This window comes from Coenobita brevimanus, chromosome 70 (genome assembly GCF_032717465.1).
Source record: "Coenobita brevimanus isolate Jiangsu-jjx chromosome 70, ASM3271746v2, whole genome shotgun sequence".
NCBI lineage: Eukaryota > Metazoa > Arthropoda > Malacostraca > Decapoda > Coenobitidae > Coenobita > Coenobita brevimanus.
Genome location: NC_137023.1, coordinates 39351994 through 39372084, shown reverse-complemented (window position 1 = coordinate 39372084; position 20091 = coordinate 39351994). Strand labels below are relative to the sequence as shown.

The 20091-nt window shown below is 41.7% G+C and overlaps 1 protein-coding gene across 1 annotated transcript in view; it reads right to left on the bottom strand.

The window, feature by feature from the left end:
* Mctp (multiple C2 domain and transmembrane region protein) overlaps positions 1 to 12223 on the bottom strand; it is a 674963-nt gene extending 662740 nt beyond the window's left edge. Inside the window, exon 1 of the mRNA XM_080277510.1 lies at positions 12142 to 12223. Coding sequence (XP_080133636.1) covers positions 12142 to 12211 — 70 coding nt within the window. The 5' untranslated portion in view covers positions 12212 to 12223. The remainder of the gene's footprint in view (positions 1 to 12141) is intronic.
* Positions 12224 to 20091: the final 7868 nt, after the last annotated feature.

The window sequence follows — 20091 nt, the reverse complement described above, 5'->3', positions numbered from 1 at the left end:
GAAGAGAGACAGCTGACAAGGGAGGGAAGAACAGAAGAAAATGAAGGGGAAGAAGGAAGGAAGGAAGTGAAAGCAGGAAGGAGGGAAGATGGATGGGGGACAGAAATGTAATGAAGAGTGAAGGGTGATAAGAGGGGAGTAGGGGGAAGAGAGCCCCCCAAAAAAAAAAAAATGGGGGGAAGGTAGAAGGAATGGGAGGAGAAGATATATGGAAAGAGGGATTGGGGAAGAGGGATTGGGGAAGAGATGGAGAGGGAGAATGAGGGGGGGAGGGGGAAGGAGTGGAGAAGAGTGGGAGAAGGGAGTGGGAGAGAGAGATGGAGGGGGTGGGGAGGTAAAGAGGGAAGAGAGTGGAGAAAAATGGGAGGAGGAGGTGGGTGGAGGAGACGGGAAGGTGTGGAAGAGAGGAGGAGGAAAGTGGAAGCTCATGAAATTTAAGTGCGTAATGGAGTTAGTGGATGACACAGACGAGTGATGAAACAAAATGTGCATAAAAGAAGAAGCGGTTAGACAGGCGACTATGTGGAAGAATGGACCTGTGGACAGATAGACAGCAGGCATTAGTGGATGAATGTAAGTGGATTAATGCACAGAGAAGTGGAAAATAGGTGGCTCTGTGGAATGATATATGGATAACCTAGGTGGATGAGTAAAAAAAAAATAAAGAATAGTGGAAGAATTCAGAGGTCGAACTGTGGACAGACAGATGGATGACATAAATGGAGAGTGGATGTTATGATGAAGTGGATGAACATGTGGAACTCTAGATATACAGATGGATAAAGTGAGGCACAAGTAAGTGGAAAAGTGGACAGAGATGGATAAACGGAGAAGGAACTGAAGAGGGGAGACAGACAGACAGATAAACACGTACGTAATGGATGAATGGATAATTACATGGATGAATGAGTGGATGGGTGGAGAGACACGCGAGCTGATAAATTAATGACTGGATGGATGGATGAGCAAATCGATGGTTGTGAGGGTGGATGAGCGTCAACGAATGGGACGGAGGATGGGTAAATGAATAAGGCAGGAAAATGAAGAACGAGAAGAAGAGATGGATGGGTGGACGGATAGGGATGTATGTACGTATGTATTTATGAATGTATGTATATCTAAGGATGGATGGATGGATGGACTAACAGATGAATGGACGGACGAATGAAAGGACGGATGAAAAAACATACTAATAGGTACCACGAAAATGAATAGAAAAATGTATGGAGATAGCCATACGAAGTGCTGTTACTCTCTCTCTCTCTCTCCCTCTCTCTCTCTTCAAGCTGCTGTTGTTGCCAGGTCTACACACCTCCCTCCCCTCCACTCTCCCCTTCCCTTCCGGAATCGTATCGTTTCTCATTTTCAGCCCTCCTCCCTCCCCCTCTCTCTCTCTCTCTCTCTCTCTCTCTCTCTCTCTCTCTCTCTCTCTCTCTCTCTCTCTCCTCGCCACCCCATACTAGGGAGTAATTACAAGGGAAAGGGAGAGAGGGACGGGAACTGGGGAGGAGGAGGGGAAAGAGGGAAGTGGAGAGAGAGAGAGAGAGAGAGAGAGAGAGAGAGAAATTCCTTATCCCCACCCCCTTCATTCTTCAATCCAGTACCCAAAGAACCCATCACAAGCCTCAACAATATGCTCTTGATGAGGCTATGGCGTTAACTAATTTCTACCTAACTTCTTACATGCATATTTTTACTACAGGGTGAAGGGATGCTCTGTGTGTGTGTGTGTGTGTATGTGTGTGTGTGTGTGTGTGTGTGTGTGTGTGTGTGTGTGTGTGTGTGTGTGTGTGTGTGTAAACTCGTGTCAGCGGGGGAATGGGATGTCTCAGAGTACATTATTTTCATCTTCCTCTCACTGCCTTTGAATGGAGTCCCTTCCCTGCAACGTTGCATCACTCGCCCTTTTACCGGTAGTGCACTGGACTATATATGAATGCCTTCTCTTTTCAGCAAGCAAAAAAAAAAAAAAATGCATCTCAATAGAATTTTCTTTTTCACACACACACACACACACACACACACACACACACACACACACACACACACACACACACATATAAATGCTCCCACAATCGATGTTGCGACAATTTCTTCCCTTCAACGCTCTGGTAATGTGTGTGTGTGTGTGTGTGTGTGTGTGTGTGTGTGTGTGTGTGTGTGTGTGTGTGTGTGTCCAGGCGCAACTCTCGCCCTTCCCTCCAGGGTCTATAATAACTATTTTCCTGTGGCCTGTTTTTTTTTTTTTTAATCAAGGGGAAACTAATGAGCGTACTCTGGGCTAAAGACGTCCTTATGGGTCAGTACTGCCTAGCTAGGTTGGGTCAGGCTGGGTTGGGCTAGGTTGGGTTGGGGACGACTGCATTGGGTTGGGTTGGGTTGGGTTGGGCTCGATTGGACTGGATTGGGTTTGGTTTGGTTTGGTTTGGGTTTTGATGAGTTGGGACGAGTTGGTTTGATTTGGTCTGGTTGGGTGTGGTTTGGTTTGGATGGACTTTGTTTAGGCTTGGTTACGCTGGTGTTCTGGGTGGGTCAAAATCTACAGCAGTTCCTTCGTACTGACGTTGAAAAGCTCTAGAAAGAAAACAGTTCTATCAAAGCGTAACTCATTGATGAACTCCTAATTCACTTTAAACTATCGGTAAGCTTTGCAACCCTAACAATCTTTTTACTTTTCACAGCAACAAAATAAACTGCTTGGCCAATCCACCATACGAGAATATTTAACCTGCATCTTACACACAACCTCGTCTGGCTCTTATAAATAATTCATGAAGGAAACTGGATTGTAAATGGACGTCTGCGTGTCGTGGTCTAGGGAGATCCGTAGGTGCTATCCTTATTAGGTACTTAATTACATCTCACCTGGACTTTACGTTAAGGTTACGTCGGTGTGGTTTGCCTTGGGTTATGTTGGGTTTGCTGGGTTATGTTTGCTAAAAATTGGTTACGTATGATTATTGTTAGTTAAATTGGCAACAGGAAGAAAGTGAAAAGCAATAGTAGGAGGATGGATGTGTGTGTGTGTGTGTGTGTGTGTGTGTGTGTGTGTGTGTGTGTGTGTGTGTGTGTGTGTGTGTGTGTGTGTGTGTGTGTGTGTGTGTGTGTGTGTGTGTGTGTGAGAGAGAGAGAGAGAGAGAGAGAGAGAGAGAGAGAGAGAGAGAATCCCCCAGCATGTGCTACAATCCCTATTTATGGCCCTTCTTCAGGACTCCACGAGCTCTTTGTTCCCTCGCTCCCTCTTTTGCTCTCCTTAACGCCTCGCCACCTTTCTCTCTCTCTCTCTCTCTCTCTCCTCATCTTTCCTCCTCCTCCTCCTCCTTTTTGTCCCTCTACTTCTATTCCCTCCTTTTCCACCTCTCGTTCCATCTTTCAATCTTCAAACCTCAAGTCTTCATTCATTTCATCTTCAGTCATTCCATCCTTATTATTCTCTTTGTATTTCCACTCTCCATTTCTCCATCCATATTCCTCTCATCCTATCTATTCACCTCCTCCCCTCTTCCTCCTATCTATTCACCTCCTCCCCTCTTCCTCCTATCTATTCATCTCCTCCCCTCTTCCTCCTATCTATTCACCTCTTCACCTCTTCCTCCTATGTATTCACCTCTTCACCTCTTCCTCCTACCTATTCACCTCTTCCTCCTATGTATTCACCTCTTCACCTCCCCTCCCCCCCTCACGTTCCTTTGATCCGTTTCACAGATGGGTTGCTACTGCTGAGAGAGAGAGAGAGAGAGAGAGAATTTTTTTTTTTCTGGCTACCGAAAGCACGATTTTATGTAGAAGGAGACCTGTCATGATGCAGGTGATTGAAACTATTACAATTTGCCTCATCAGTACAATCCTCTCTCTCTCTCTCTCTCTCTCTCTCTCTCTCTCTCTCTCTAACATTCGCTGCTACCAGACGATTTGATTAACCCAAGTAATATTTTTAGTACCAATGGGCTTAATTAACCTTCTCATTAACCTCTTAAGCAATGAACGCCTCTCCTAAGCTGAAAAAAATCGTCTACCGGTATTAAGATAAAATAAAAGACAATCGTAATTAAGGGGTTAAGAAAGACGATGTGGTTGGTCAGCTGAAGTAGTCCATCGATTAGCCAGTCAAGTCAGTCAGTCAGTCAGTCAGTCAGTCAGTCAGTCAGTCAGTCCGTTGGTTGGTTGGTTGGTTGGTTAATTAGTTAGTTGGTTGGTTAGTTAGTCAGTCAGTTAGTTAGTCAGTCAGCCAGCCAGCCAATCAGTCAGTCAGCCAGCCAGTCAGTCAGTCAGCCAATCTACTCAACTGTCCTTCAGAGACATATTAAGCCCCTAAGATAATTCCGTCAAAGTGCTCAGCCAGTTCATGGATCTAGTCCCCTCCCCCCCGCTCTCTCTCTCTCTCTCTCTCTCTCTCTCTCTCTCTAAAAGTTGTCAAAATGTAGTGCTGAATTCGTTACGTGCAGTGACCGGAAAATTTTAAAACTTTTTTCCATTTCGCACCCTCGTCCCCTCTCACTGTCTGGCTGTGTGTAGGTCTGACTGTGTCTGTTTGTCTGTCTGTCTGTCTCTGTCTGTCTCTGTCTGTCTGTCTGTCTGTCTGTCTCTGTCTCTCTCTCTCTAAAAGTTATCAAAATTTAGTGCTGAATTCGGTATGTGCAGTGACCGGAAAAATTTTAAACTTTTCCCAATTCGCTCCCTGGTCCTCTGTCTCTCTCTCTCTCTCTCTCTCTCTCTCTCTCTCGGTTTCCATTAGTCAAACAGGATGACCTACTCTATCGTAATTATTATAAAAGGCTTCATTAATTTAGATTCCCTTTCTCACATAATAAATAATTTTCTTTCATTTATTTCATTTCAGTGCTCTCTCTCTCTCTCTCTCTCTCTCTCTCTCTCTCTCTCTCTCTCTCTCTCTCTCTCTCTCTCTCTCTCTCTCGTAAGCTCTCAACGATTACAATTCTATGTAGGATTATTTTACCACTTGTTTTACGCACGTCAGTTTTCATTATATATATTTCTACCCCGTTAAAAAAAAAAATTATAATAAATAAATAACTAACACCCGCCACTTCCACTAACTGAGGCTAAATGTTAAACAAGCTTCAGAGGCTGGGGATAATTTTTTTGCCATTTTTTTCAACGTCTTTCCAGTTTCCTTAACCTGACCTCAAGATTGCCCTTAATTTTCTTTCACCCCTCGAACGTCTTAATATTTTCTATTTTGCTATTTATCAAATCTTCTTCAAATTTTGGCAACGACATTTTTCCCTTGGTATTGGCTATTTTCCCTTTATTTATTAGCAATTTTTACCTTTATTTGCTATTTTCCCTTTATTTATTCGCTATTATACACTACATTTATTGGCCATTTTCCCTTTGTTTATTTGCTATTTTTTCTTTATTCATTCGTTATTTTCCCTTTGTTTATTCGCTATTTAGTTTGTATTTATTCGCTATTTTTCATATATCTCTTCGCTATTTTTCCCTTTATTCATTTGCCTTCCCGTGTTCCTTGCCTTCAACTTTTATCATGTATAATCTGTATCTCTTTTGTTGGACTGAACATCCTGATCCACATCTCTTCATCTTATTGAATTTCTCTCTCTCACACACACACACACACACACACACACACACACACACACACACACACACGTTAATTTCCCTCCAATTTCTGACGCTCCCCTCACTTCATCTACCTACCTACCTACCTACCTACCTATCTATCTACCTTTCTATCTATCATCTTACACTAACCTGCTTCCAACATCACATTTCACCTCAACATTTACCATAACCTTTCTCGATCGGCAACATTTTCTCAACCTCACCACGGCCTACCCAACACACCCCGCCTTCCATTTCTCAATAATTCTCTCAATGCTTCTTTAATACGATCAAGATTTATTTTACACTTTATTCTTGGTACCGACAGACGATATTATTTGTCTTAAGGGAAGCCACTCGTACTGAAAGGGTTAATACGATTATTTTATTTAGCTATTTTCCTTATAACTTTCCAATTTTCCTTCTAAGTCATTATTACTTTTAGACAATTTTTCATAAAGTTGATTCTTGTTTATTTATGTGATTTTGCTTCAGTTCCATCAACAATTTACTTATATAAAATTTTCTCATTTATTCTCAAGTCATCTTCATTTTTCTCTGCTATCTTCTCACTAAGCTCTCTCTCTCTCTCTCTCTCTCTGAATACTCTTCATTTTTCTCTGCTATCTTCCCACTAAGCTCTCTCTATCTCTCTCTCTCTCTCTCTCTCTGAATACTCCTCATTCTCTACCAAATTCCCTCCAATTTGTATCACTTTAGTTCTTCCTTCAATTTTCAAAAGATTTATTTTTTCTCTCGACAACAATCTCTCCAAGCCCTTAACCCTTTCAGCCCCCTCCAAGATCCTCAATTTTATTATTATTATTATTATTATTATTTTCTATGGAACAGGAGAGATACTGGACTAAAAATATTAAACAAGCCATCGATAACCCTTTCACTAAGAGATCCATCCAAATTTAAATATAATCGTCAGGTGGGTACCTAAGTAAAATGAAAAAATTGTCATCGCAGTTAATTGAGTAGACTTCAATTTCCCCCTATATATTCAAGCCTTTTCTCCATTTCTTTTTTCGGCGACATAAGTATATTCCAATTTTTTCCAGCCATTTTTTCCCTAGAGTTCTCCATTTTCCTCTCTGACATCAATTTTTTCCCAATTTCTTCTCCCAGTATTCTCAAAGCTGTTCAATTTTTTCCTCCACTACATCAATTTTTCTCTCCAATATTTTCCTCCCTCCATTTTTCTCAGCGCCAGTCCCTCCAATTTCATTAAAGATTTCAGTATTTGCTCTGCCGATTTGAGAGAGAGAGGATCATAAGTTTTTAATTCCAGTATTTTCTCGTCTTCCAGTAAACTCTCCCTGCAATTTAAAAAAAAAAATGATGGAAATTAAGACTTAAGTAAATTCCCATCCTACGCTGTCACTCTTACTCATAGTTCTTACTGATGATTCTTACTATTAATTATTCTTATTCATAATTCTTTCTCATAACTCTTAATCTTTTGCACAATTCTTATCAATATTCTTACTCATAATCTTCAATCATTCTTACTCAAAATTCTACCACGTAATCCTTTTTTTTGATCATCTTTATTCATACTTCTTATTTATACTTTTTACTTACGGTACGCATGCTTACATTTCTTACTAATAATTCTATTTCATTAAACTCTTTCTAATAATCCCAACTGATCTTCCTATCACGAACATTTTCTTTCATGCATTTCTTATTTATTATCTATTTTTTACTGTTACGTGGGAGCCTTCCATATGCCCAACCGATGTAGTGCTGCTTTCAGGTGACTCTACACTGAGTGACACTCCAAATGGATTCCTTATGACCCAGAAATCCATTTGCTACGCTAGGCAGTAACTATATAACCAAACAGATGCCTGGTGGTCTGGTTGGTTACGGCGCTTCGATCGGATGTGAACGATAAGTGTTTAAACACGAGGGATGGAATTGTCTCTTGTCTTTAATGTTAGGCTCGTATTCTCGTCGATAAAGGAAGCTCTCTAACACCTTTCCCTTACCGATTTATTTACGGAAGCGGCTTGCTGATATAGTTTTGTACGTTAATTATGCCAAGTTTTGTGGTAATGGAATGACTTGAGTAACACGAGAATGGCAGTATGTAATAAGCAAAATTAATCGCTTAAGAAGAGGTGTTAGGGAGCTCCCATTACCAAAGTAAATACGGGCCTCAGCAGCCTAGCCCCAGGTCCCTATGCTCGTTAGGGGGCAGTGAGGGAGAGTATGATGGAGATGGTGGTCTTTAATTTATTCTCTCTCTCTCTCTCTCTCTCTCTCTCTCTCTCTCTCTCCTACGTCGGCATTTCTCCAGCAATTTTACTTCCAATCCTCCCTCCCTCACACATCCAAACTCAATTCACCATTTTCTCTCTCTCTCTCTCTCTCTCTCTCTCTCTCTCTCTCTCTCTCTCACACACACACACACACACACACACACACACACTCCAACTAACCCCCATCCTCCACCCCCCCTCTCTCTCAATTACCTTTGTAACTCACACTCTTTAATCTCCTTTGGTCTTCACTAGTTTCTGAATTATTCTCTGTTCCCCTTCCGACCCAATTAGTCTCTGTCGCATTCTTTCATTTCCTTCTTTTTCCCTCTCTCTCACTTCTGCTTACTCGATCCTCTCTTTTTCCTCCTCTCTCTTTCTCTGTCTCAGCGTTTCCATGTCACCTCAATTTGTCTTTCTATTAAACTTTCCTCTTGGTCACATGCCTAACTTTTCACTACGTTGACCTTTTTCTGTTTTCGCTTGCTACCATCAACTTTACTTTGCTCAGAAGGGATTTTATTGAGTGGTCCCTTACACCCTTCATTAACCCTGTTCACTAAGAGAGGTTTCCCTAATGAAATCGTTTGGAGAGCAAGAATAACATAAAAGACGTAATCATCATCATCATCATCATCACCATCACCAAAATCATCATTACCATCACCATCAACACCAAAATCATCACCATCACCCCCATCGCTACAAGCACCTCATCATCATCATCATTATTATTATTAATTATTATTATTATTATTATTATTGTTGTTGTTTTTGTAGTTGTAGTTGTTGCTACTACTACTACTATTATTATTATTATTATTATTACTTTCGCAATTAATATTTTCACTGCTGGAAGAAATGTCCCTTTTTATATAGCTTATACGAGTATTCTTGTATGTGGGAAAACGAGGAGTGAAGGTGGACGAGGCGAGGAGGGAGGAGTGAGGGTAAGAGCAGCGTCCCGTATCCCGCTTCACTCTTGTTTACGTTACTCACCACTGCACCAGGAAGCGAAAGTCTTGTGGAGCCGAAGACAACAGCACGTGACGAACATGTAGATCACCATTTACACACACACACACACACACACACACACACACACACTCTCTCTCTCTCTCTCACACACACACACACACACACACACACACACACACACACACACACACACACACACACACACACACACACACACACCTCCTGGCCTTCCACCCTGCAATAACCTACACTACGCCTGGTGGGGAGGAAATGCTGGCCTTGAACGTGGCTCAATCAAACAGTGAGCCTTTCCTCTATTTTTTATTTAACTTCTTTTTCTTTATTTGTCTCCTTCTTTATCTTTATTTCAGACTCCGCAATTGGACAGTTTGCGTCGGAATATGGGCCGTCCGTAGCACCTCTTCCTTACTGACTTATTCTGCACCTTACACTTCAATCTCGTATATCACTGGTGCTAACTATGTCCATAATTAGGTAAAATAAACTAAATATCAGAGAATGTTAAGGCGCAATATGCAAAATAAACAGGAAAGGATTAGGTGTTAAGAAGCCCCCCAAACGCACCTCAGACACACCACAGACACGCACCGGTCGCACACCAGACACACTACCAATATCCCTGCTCTTCCCCCCCTTCCCCCCACCCGTATGTGTGACGCTCGAAAAACCCTATTTGCCAATTTTATCCATCAACAAAGGTACACTGATGCAGCAAATGAGTAAGTGAGTGAGTGAGTGACATAGTTAGGGACACACTGAAGTCGACTCTGAGTACTAAAACACACACACACACACACACACACACACACACACACACACACACACACACACACACACACATTATGACAAACAGTATTATTTCTCTTCTCCTGAAACCCATACTTGTACAGTACCACATTCTACCGTTGTTCCCACGTACTTCCTCCAGGTATGTGTGTCCCGGTACAGTTTATGGCAGAGGGTTGGGCGGGTAGGGGAGAGAGCTTTCTGTTGTCCTACTCAATTGCTTCTGCATTTGATATGTGTATATATAAATCCTATTCTGCAACTTCGTATTTCGATTACAAAATTTAATACCTCATTCCTTTAAGATAGACTTGTAAGGACCGTGAAATTCGAGTGTGTACAACTTAACACACACACACACACACACACACACACACACACACACACACACACACACACACAGAGCAGGACTCAAGCGAGGACTGCAGGATGTTATTGACTGTTCCCAGACTCCACACTGCCGCCACACCCCTCCACCTCTCTCTCTCTCTCTCTCTCTCTCTCTCTCTCTCTCTCTCTCTCTCTCTCTTTCTCCTTACCTACCTATTTTCTGTGTGTGTGTGTGTGTGTGTGTGTGTGTGTGTGTGTGTGTGTGTGTGTGTGTGTGTGTGTGTGTGTGTGTGTGTGAGAGAGAGAGAGAGAGAGAGAGAGAGAGAGAGAGAGAGAGAGAGAGAGAGAGAGAGACACCAATCTCATTACCATACTCAGTGAATGGCAAGTGGTAAGGTCAAGGGTCAAACAAGGGAAAACAAGAGGTCAGTAAATCAGGGAGTCCAAACCAGTCCACAGGAGAGACGTAAAAAATAAACAACCTCATTATCTTTAGTTTTTATCCTCAGCATCATTATCCTCATTAAAAACTTCTCATGGCACCAAAGAAAGTGGAAAAATGCTCAAAATAAAAAGGTAAAAAAAAAAAAGCTGATCAGATGCACTCATGTTTACCCCCGCGGAAAATTAGGTCATGCAGGCACTCCCAGGTGATCCATTAATCTCTGTGCTCGTGTCCACTCAAATAGTCCAGGGAGTGGTTGGAGGCGGAGTGTAAGTGATGTTGGGAGAGGGAGGAAGTGCGGAGCGAAAGGAGAGTAAAGGAGAGGGGACTGTGTGGGAGAGGAAGTGCGTTTATGTGGGAGGAAGTGAGTGTGTCGGGAAGGGGATTTGGAAAAGAAAGTGTGTGTGTGTGTGTGTGTGTGTGTGTGTGTGTGTGTGTGTGTGTGTGTGTGTGTGTGTGTGTGTGTGTGTGTGTGTGTGTGTGTGTGTGTGTGTGATGATATGATGTGATGAGATAAAATGTGGTGTGGCGTGATGTGATGGTATGATGTGATGAGAGGAGATGTGGTGTGGCGTGATGTGATGGTATGATGTGATGAGATGTGATGTGATGTAGTGTGGCGTGATGTGATGTAGTGTGGCGTGATGTGATGTAGTTTACTGTGATGTGATGTGATGTGATGTGATGTCGTGTGGTGTGGTGTGGTGTAGGCACTGAGAGGTAGGTGGGGTGCATAAGAAGGGTGCTTCGTGTGAGGAATACATAAGGAGGGGGAGAGACCAGGATAATACAGACCCTGGTGTATACATGTATGTCTTGGCAGTGATACGTCAAGATACACTCACATACTACCTTTGTATACACAGAGGATGGGTGGATTCTGTTTGTCTCTATGTCTGTGGGTATGTATATGTATGAATGTATCTCTCTCTCTCTCTCTCTCTCTCTCTCTCTCTCTCTCTCTCTCTCTCTCTCATGGTGCCATACACAGCAATTACAAAGACGTTTTTGAAAACTAAGTTAATCGTCACCTTCTTTAGTCGATCCACAGCTGCCCTTGACACTTGTTAATTGGAGGATGAAGTCTGGATTTAATGATAATGAATTCTGTTACAGCCTGTGTTATCAAGCGATTATCTAAAAGTAATCCCTTCCTTTACTGAGCAATTACAGAGAGAGAGAGAGAGAGAGAGAGAGAGAGAGAGAGAGAACTATGACTGGCAAAAGACAAACAGTTGAGATATATAACTAAATAACCACCAAGATACCAATAACAGCAAAAATTTTAACTAAACAGCCTACGACTGTGCTCGATGGAGTTTAGATCAGGATTAAGATATGATAATGGGATGATGATGATGAAACAGAAGACACAATTAATTCTGATTATTGGATACCTGGCTATCAATCAGTGGCCACAATCACAATAATACACAATTCATCCTACTCTGACTCCCCCCAAAATAAACACTGCAGGAATAATATATGCACTAACCCCTTCAGTCCCATGTAGTGTTTTTATTTCTATTCTTGCTACCTTCAGACAGTTTTCTCCTCCAGGTCTGACGATACCTTTGGAGTGGGAGGGGGTTGGATATGTCCTCCATCAACCCCCCTTCAGAAAGAAGAGTTTTTTTTGAATGGCGAATAACATCGTCTGGTGGCAGCAAGATCAGAATAATGAATACGTTAAAGGGGTTAAAATTTCTTTCTCTCTCTCACCTGTGCTGGTCTTGTTGAGGCAGTTGCAGCAGGACAGAAGACGAGGTCGGGGTCGCCTCTCCTGGGTCATGCTGATATCCTCCTCTCTTTCCTTCCCTCGCTTTGCCTCCGTCTCTCTCTTTTTCTTCTTGTCTTCCTGTGCCTCTCCTTCCTCTTCTCTCTTACTTTCCTCCGTCTCTCCTCGCTCTGTTCTCCCCTCTCCTTGTCTTCCTCTGCCACCTTGCCTCTATCTCTTTTCTCCCCTTTTTTTTCTCGCTCTCTTCTGTAAGTCTTTGCCTCTGTGTAGCTGTCTTTTTTCTCTCACTTCGAGCAAGTATATTTCTCCGTTCCTCTTATTTACCCGTATTCCTGTCTCTTTCCTTTATTCCTCGTCTATTTAACTTCCTTGTCTCTCTCTCCCTCTCTGTGTGCCTCTATTCCTATCTTCTTTATATCTGCTCCTGCCTTTTCTATTCCCCCGTCACCTCTCTGCCACTGTAAACTTCGTCACACCTCTCTTTCCAGGACAGTTTTTCCTTTTTCCCTGCGGTTTCTCAGCCTTTTTACCCCCTTTCTCCGGTCCTTACGTTAAACACCCTCCTGTGTTTTTTCGGGGATGTGTTTCTCTTTGGTGTGCTTTTTAGTGTTATTTTTGTGATTATTTCTGCAGGCAACGTTACAACTTCACCAGTCTAAATATTCGTCATAATTTCAAAACCTCACGACACACGGCACTTTATCAAGAGCTGCGTTGTTTATGATTGTGTATACCTGCATTTTTTCATTTATTTTATTTTTTGTTGTGTTTCTTTACTAAGTTTCTTTCACGCATCACTGGACACCGTATTTTTCTTATTTTCTGACGCACGTGTCAGTGTCTCTTTAATATCACCGTATTTGTGTTTTATTACTTCCTGACTTATAAGTAAGTGAATTTTTGGGCCCTGTGTTTTCTCCTTTCAATGTGTTTCTTATTTCACATGGATACAATAATTTCTTTGGGTTTTTCTGTTATTTCCTCGGCTTTCCTTTTCTTATTCTTCTTTCCTCATCCTTTTATATCCCCGCCATTTACACTCACATTTATCTTCTCTCGCTTCCTCTTCTTCATTTTATACTTCCTGTTCTTTCTCGTAAACCTATAAAGGTTAATATTTTTTTCCCGTTAATTTTCTGCTTCTGTGTTTCTGGGTTTCAATACTTTTCTAAGCTTCTTTCCATGACTCACTTTCTCTCAAAATTAGAAATCTTTCAGTCTCCAATACCAGCTTGTCGTTTTTATTTTTTTCGTACAGTAAAGGTCAGAGATTTTATTTTTTAATCAGTTTTCAAGAATATCCAGTTTTTCTTTAAAGATTACGCGCGTTTTAACTTTCTGGGCACAATTTCCAGGATTTTATGTGGTTCATGTTTTTCGTCCGTCATGAGTTTTAGTTTTTGTTTTTATTTTCTGCGTTAAACATGCTTGGCTTTCTGTCCGTAATATTGCAGCCAAAAGGTCCATGGCGTAATTTTCTGGCTTTACCTATTTATTCATTTATTCTCCTATTTTTGAAGATCATGTGTGTTTATGTTTTCCAAGTAATATATTTTTGGCTTCTGTTTTGCACTTCAGTCAGTATTTTCGAGGATTATACTGTATATACTTTACAACTGATGCTATTATAATAATTCTACCTTCTCTCGAAAGGAAATCAAGTTCTCACATTTACCCTTTAGTTCGCACTATTTTGGTACTGTTTTATGGCCACTAGAACGTCCATGTATTTCTAAGATTCAGTCAATTTCCAAATCTTTTTACCGTTCTTCTCATTGTTCACTCAGAAGCAAATGAAGTTCGCAAGTTTTCACACACACATTTTTACTATTTACTCTGCTTGCTTCACACAACTGATATTTACAGTTCTTGTTAAAATGTGTTTGACTTGCTTCATATCACTGCAACGTTCACTCACACGCTGATTTATTCTAATAAGTCAGTAATTTTTAGTCATATACTCTAGACATCTTTATATATTTCCTCAATAATGTTGGGTAAGACTTTTTTCTATTGCACATTTAATGATACCAATGCTTTTTTTTTTTTTTTTTTTTTTTTTTTTTTTTTTTACGTCAATTTATCCCGGTACGGCAAGCAACTCCTTACAGTAGCCAACAACCGGAAATTTTCTTCTGCGTTGTAGGCAATTTCTCTTTTACCATGCAAGAATGTCACACGTCAAAGTTTCAACGCGGCACTCACGTTTACGCCAGGCCTCTCCTTCCGGGGTCTGTTTCAATGATAAATGTATTCAGAATGGTCGCCAACACTTTACACAACTTTATATTCCACTCCCACCCTTCCTCTCTTTTGTCTTCTCTCCTGTCTCTCTGCTCACATTTTTCCCTCTCTTTTCTCGACTGTTTTTTCCCCTCCTCCCCCGTACTTCTTCCGCGCTCAGAGTAATCTTGCTGTTACCACTCGTCTCTCACCTTTACTCCTCTCCTCTCTCACTTTTTCTTCCTCTCCCCTCTCCCTCTATCTCCACTCCTTTTCCTCTCCTTCCTCTCTTACACTGCCTCTCTTCCCTCTATACTCTGCCACTTTCTTCTTCCTTCCTGTTTATTATTTTTTTCTCCCTCTCCCTCTCTCAGGCTAGGTTTCGCTCTCTCTCTTTACCCGGGCCGTCTGTGCTGTGGGGCATCTAATTCTCTCGCTCACTTTTTCTTTTCGCTCGCCCACTTTTTCTTTTCTCTCACACACTTTGTCTTTCTCTCGCTCACTTTTCTCTCTTTTTCTTCGCCCCCTTTTTTTTTACACTTTTAGAAGCTCTGTCTCTTCTTTCCCAGTCTCATCTTTCATTACTACTTCTTATCATCTTCTTGACATACTTTTTTCGTATTCTTTTTTCTTCCACGTTCTCTCTTTCTCGTATTTCTCTCTTTTCTTTTTTGCTTACAAGTTCTTGAGGGTTATTTCCGTCTTCCCCTCCCCTCTCTGTCTTTATCCTTTTCTTATTTCTCGATATTTTTTTTCTCTCACTTCAGTTCAAAGGGGATGATGACTCTCTCTCTCTCTCTCTCTCTCTCTCTCTCTCTCTCTCTCTCTCTCTCTCTCTCTCTTTCTCTCTCTCTCGCACTAGCCCTGATCGTATTTCGCGCTCCCCTACACACTGCGGGGGAATGGGGATGGGGTGGGGTAGGGGTGAGGGTAGGGGTGTGGAGTGGGGGATTTTTTCACACCCTCACCCACCACACGGACAAATTCAATCCCACACTGGAAACACGATGCTTTCAATCCCCACAGACCGTCACATAGCACCGCCTGCGTTCGGTTCTCCTCGGTTCAATCACTGTGCTTTCCTCTCTCTCTCCTTCGCTTGACCAGGCTGAGTTGTGTTTCCTCTCGGTTGTCTTCGGTTGCGGTCGGTTTGTGTTCCTGGCTGTGTTTGGTTGTGTTAGTTGTGTTCTGTGTTATTCAGGTGCATGTGGTTCTCTTTAGTTCCTTACGGTTCTTTTGCCTGTGTTGTGTTATGTTATTCAGACGCATTCGGCTATCTTTGGCTGTATTCGTTTTGTTCTACTGGCTGCGTTCAGTTTCTTTGTTGCGTTCGTTTTTTCTTTGTTGCGTTCGGTTTTTCTTTGTTGCGTTCGGTTTTCCTTGTTGCGTTCGGTTTTCCTTGTTGCGTTCAGTTTTCCTTGCTGCGTTCGGTTGCGTTCGGTTCTCTTGGTTGTCTTCAGTCTGGATTGCGTTCGGTTCTCTTGGTTGTGTTCGGACGACCTTTCATGGTGCAGGGCTTGCAACATTATCCAATACAATATTATTTATATTATTCTTCCTACTCCCCGACGATTGTATTCACCTTAGCAAAGGGTAAATCACCTTGTTAGTTTTAAAAGGTCTATGTGGTCTACAATATAGCTATAACTGCATAATACCTTGTTGGGGTTGAAAAGATCTGTGCCTTTATGTAACTATACGTGTAGACCGCCTTGTTGGGGTTGTAAGGTGTGTGTAATAATGCTGCTATGTAATTCCAGATCACCTTGAGGTCGTGAAGTCTATATACTACTCTGGATGCCACATTTATGAAGACCGATTCCACTGTTCGTCGTGAAAAGGCATCAAACAGCCTTTCAGCTTTCTTAAGTACGGACCACTTTCTTCTACACCACAAAAGGTTAAGCTACTTTCTTCGTTCCTATTCTCTCCTTTCTTCTCCGACCAACAATGTCATCGTCCTTATTTTTCCTGTAATAATGGGTTCCTCTCTTCCACGTCAAAGAACCTTAATATCCTTCAAGTCCGAAGTCATGTCTTCAAAGAACATCAAAACCTTTAATGTATTTCAGTTACACGTTCTTTCCTTCGACATCATAATACTTCTTCTTCTTCTTCTTCTTTGTCTAAGAGGTTCTTTACTTTTATGTAAATAAAGACAAACACCTAAGCTCACTCTACTTACGATGTGTGTGTTTTTTTTTACTCTTTGGTTAAATATACTTATAACTTCAACACTTCTTCTACGGACACACTAGTACAAGAATCAGTCAAGGACTAGACAGATTTGTTCGTGGGGTAAATTCTTAGCGTCATGATGTTTGCAAAAATTCACTCATTTCCTTGGCATTTTCCTGCTGCTATGGATGCACTTTGGTATGATAGTAAGGCTAACCTAGATGATAATATTCACGAAGGGTAGTAAATTCTTGCAGTCACGAGGGATTAAACACTATCCTGATTAATATTTTCCCTGATATGAACTCGCTTGGATATATTCATCAGGTTAAAATGCGTCCAAACAGCTGAGAGGAGTACCATTAGCCACAGGGTTAATGAGAGAAGATTCAAAGGATTCCAACAAAAGGATCGAGTATTAAGAGTTCAGTCACACACATCATCCCGGTTCTTGCTGTTGGTGTTATTATTAAACCGGATTCCTAAGCTCTCACAGCACCTTGATATGAGAGGAACTGGTAATAATATATGGGAGGAAATGATGGCTGTAAATAAGAGGAAAGATTGCTTATATAAGAGAGGAACTGTCGTGCGTACATGACAGGGGTTGACTGTATAAGAGGCGACTTGGCAACCACAAAAGGAAATATTTGTCATGGAGAGAAGTCGGTGATTATAAATAGGGCCTTTTATACTGAAGTGAATGGAACTGGGGATCACAAAGATGCGTCAGTGTTGTACCGGTACCAAGATTCACTACTTGAGAGAGCCCTTTAATCGTGCTGAAGAAGTGCAATGAAGTTTTACCGTGATCTTGAGATGAAGCAGGGCATGATCCAGTTTTGAGACGTACTGAGACAGAGAACTGCTTAGATGTGAGGGTCGTAAAGACTGAGCTGCGTATAATCGAGTTCAATGATGTGTGAAGCCAAGTTCAGACAGCAGCATATATTGAAACTCACAGATACGATCAACTGAAACATCTGCATATACCAAGAATTCATGACGCATCATGTTAAGATATGCATAAAATCAAGTAATACATATGCATGGGAGCTGAGTGAGTTGCAGAAATTAACTTTAAATATGCATTCGCTTAAGCTGAGACGGCTGCATCAATCGAATTCATAACATGAACACCAAAGTTCTTCTGAAACAGTTGTGCACAGTAGAGTTCTAAAATGTGTAAATATTAATATAAGCCTGTTGTGTCAAAGGCTGTACCATGGAGAGGGGGTACCAGAGTTGTACGGAAAGGTACGGTACACTAGAATCATACGATGTGTAATCCAAGGAAGCAATGTGGCCGTCTCGTGAGGGGTTCAACAGAGGCTTGCTGACGGAGACACCGAAGATCAGGTCGTGTGAAGGTCGTCAAAGATCAGGAGTGCCAACCAGAGAGGGGTTGGAAGTCTGGAGGATTGTGTTTCAGGGTCGTTTAATGATATGTAACAGAGTTGGCTCAAGAAGTGTGCCAAGACCATAGACGCCAGAAGTTTCCAGAGGGTCGTGATCTGAGGTGTAGTGGAAATAAGTGTCGTGCGAGGTTCCCAAGGTCGTCTCTAGGTGTCGCAGCGTCGCTTTATGAAGCTGCCCGAGGTCGTACTAAGCAGTGTCTATGGTCGTAAAGAGACATGCCACTGGGTAATTCTAAAAGGTACCACAGGATCGCACAGACGTACTCAGTTGTAGGAGAGACCCATTCACGTACAGATACCTCAGGGTTGTACTAAGGTGTCAAGTGTTGGCTCAAGAGGTGTGTCGGAAACCAGGTTGAGAGAGCTCCTTGCGGACGTTTTCGGAGGAGCCAGATCTTCCTCTGTACCTTCGGGTCGTTTTCACGGGGGCGAAGAGGTCGTATTCTGTGCCTCTAAGTGGTTTTCCGTGGCGCCACAAAATCGGTCTCTGTGTTGTACGGTCGTTTTTTGGAGATGTCACAAGGTCTTACTCTATGCCTCGGGGTGGAGTCAAGTGCCACGGGGTCGTAGTGATGCGCCAAGGGTCGTGACGTGCGAGGTGTTTCCAAGAGTGGCAGTGTGGAGAGTGCCACCTGAAGGCACTCGTGAAGATGGGGTGGCACTGTGAGAGGGCAGTATACAGCTCTCTTAGGTTCTTCCTCTGAAACGAAGAAAATAATAAAATTTAGAGTACAAATGACTACCGGTACATCATCATCATCATCAAATAAATTAGCAAACATTAGCAAAACAGATTAAGGATATATGATCTACTCTATAACCTAAACTATCCTAACATAACCTAAGTTATCCTAACTTAAGATTTCCTGGTGAAGATCTGAAGCGAAGACTGAACTTCCAACACCAGGGAATATCTACAGATTTAGTATTACTGATAAACAATGATAATTATAATTAGGTAATTAGAGAATAATCCAACTTACGTCACGTGGCATTCCTCTGAGTAAACGCTAGGAATATCAGCTACGGTAGTATTATCGTGGATGACAGTAATAACACCTGAAACTACGATGATACATTAAAAAAAAAAAAAATCTTTTAACAGCCCTCAGTTCTGAGATGGCTGACTGACAATTAAAACACGAACAAGAAGGAGCATTCACAGAGTTCAACACCCGCGCCCATCAGCTGGTCTAAGGATCCAACATTTAACTTTGTCCTGTAAGCGTGACCTTTGGCTGATTGCTCCAAAAAAAAAATAGCTTCACTTTTGCCAGACCGTTAACCCTTCCACCAAGTTTCGTCCTTATCAGATTAAAGCTGTTCCTGTGAGTCTCACTTTTAACCTTCCCTTGCCACCCTGATCTCTGACTGACTGTTCTCAATACTGAATTTCTCTATCTTTCCCTTACTCTAAACACTTACATACTGTAAACGTTTGAAAAAACCGGATAAACACCCGTCAAGCTGCCCTTGTCATGTGACCCTGACATTTGATCTATTGTTTTAAAAAACACTGTAGGTCAAGCTCTTGCCTGATCCTCAACGCTTCCACCAAGTATGGTTCACATCAAGGCAAAACTATTTTAATTAAATTTATTCACTGAGACATGGACCACATTTTGTCATTTCCCTCTGACCTTTGAATGAGTGTTCTCAAAATCAAATTCCCTTTCGTTATTGCCTCACCCTCAAAACTTCCACCGAATCTGGCCTCCATCGCATAAAAGCTGATAAAGTAAATTTTGTAAGTCAAACTTGGACCTAGCAAAGAAACATTGACCGTTGACCCATTGTTCTCTTTAACAAAAGGGGTCAATGCACTGGCTGTTCCTCTGCCCCACAACCAATTAGGATTAAATGCAAAATACAAACTGAGTTATTTTGCGCACACACACACACACACACACACACACACACACACACACACACACACACACACACACAGATTACGTAGCTATTGTGAAATGTAACAGAAAAATCTCTTTCCGATTCGTTCTTTCCTAAAAATATAGATTTTATCAATATTCACCACAATGTTTTTTTAAAGCACCGATTTCCATGCAGATAAATATGAAATCCACGTACAGGAAAAAAAATGCATATATACATACA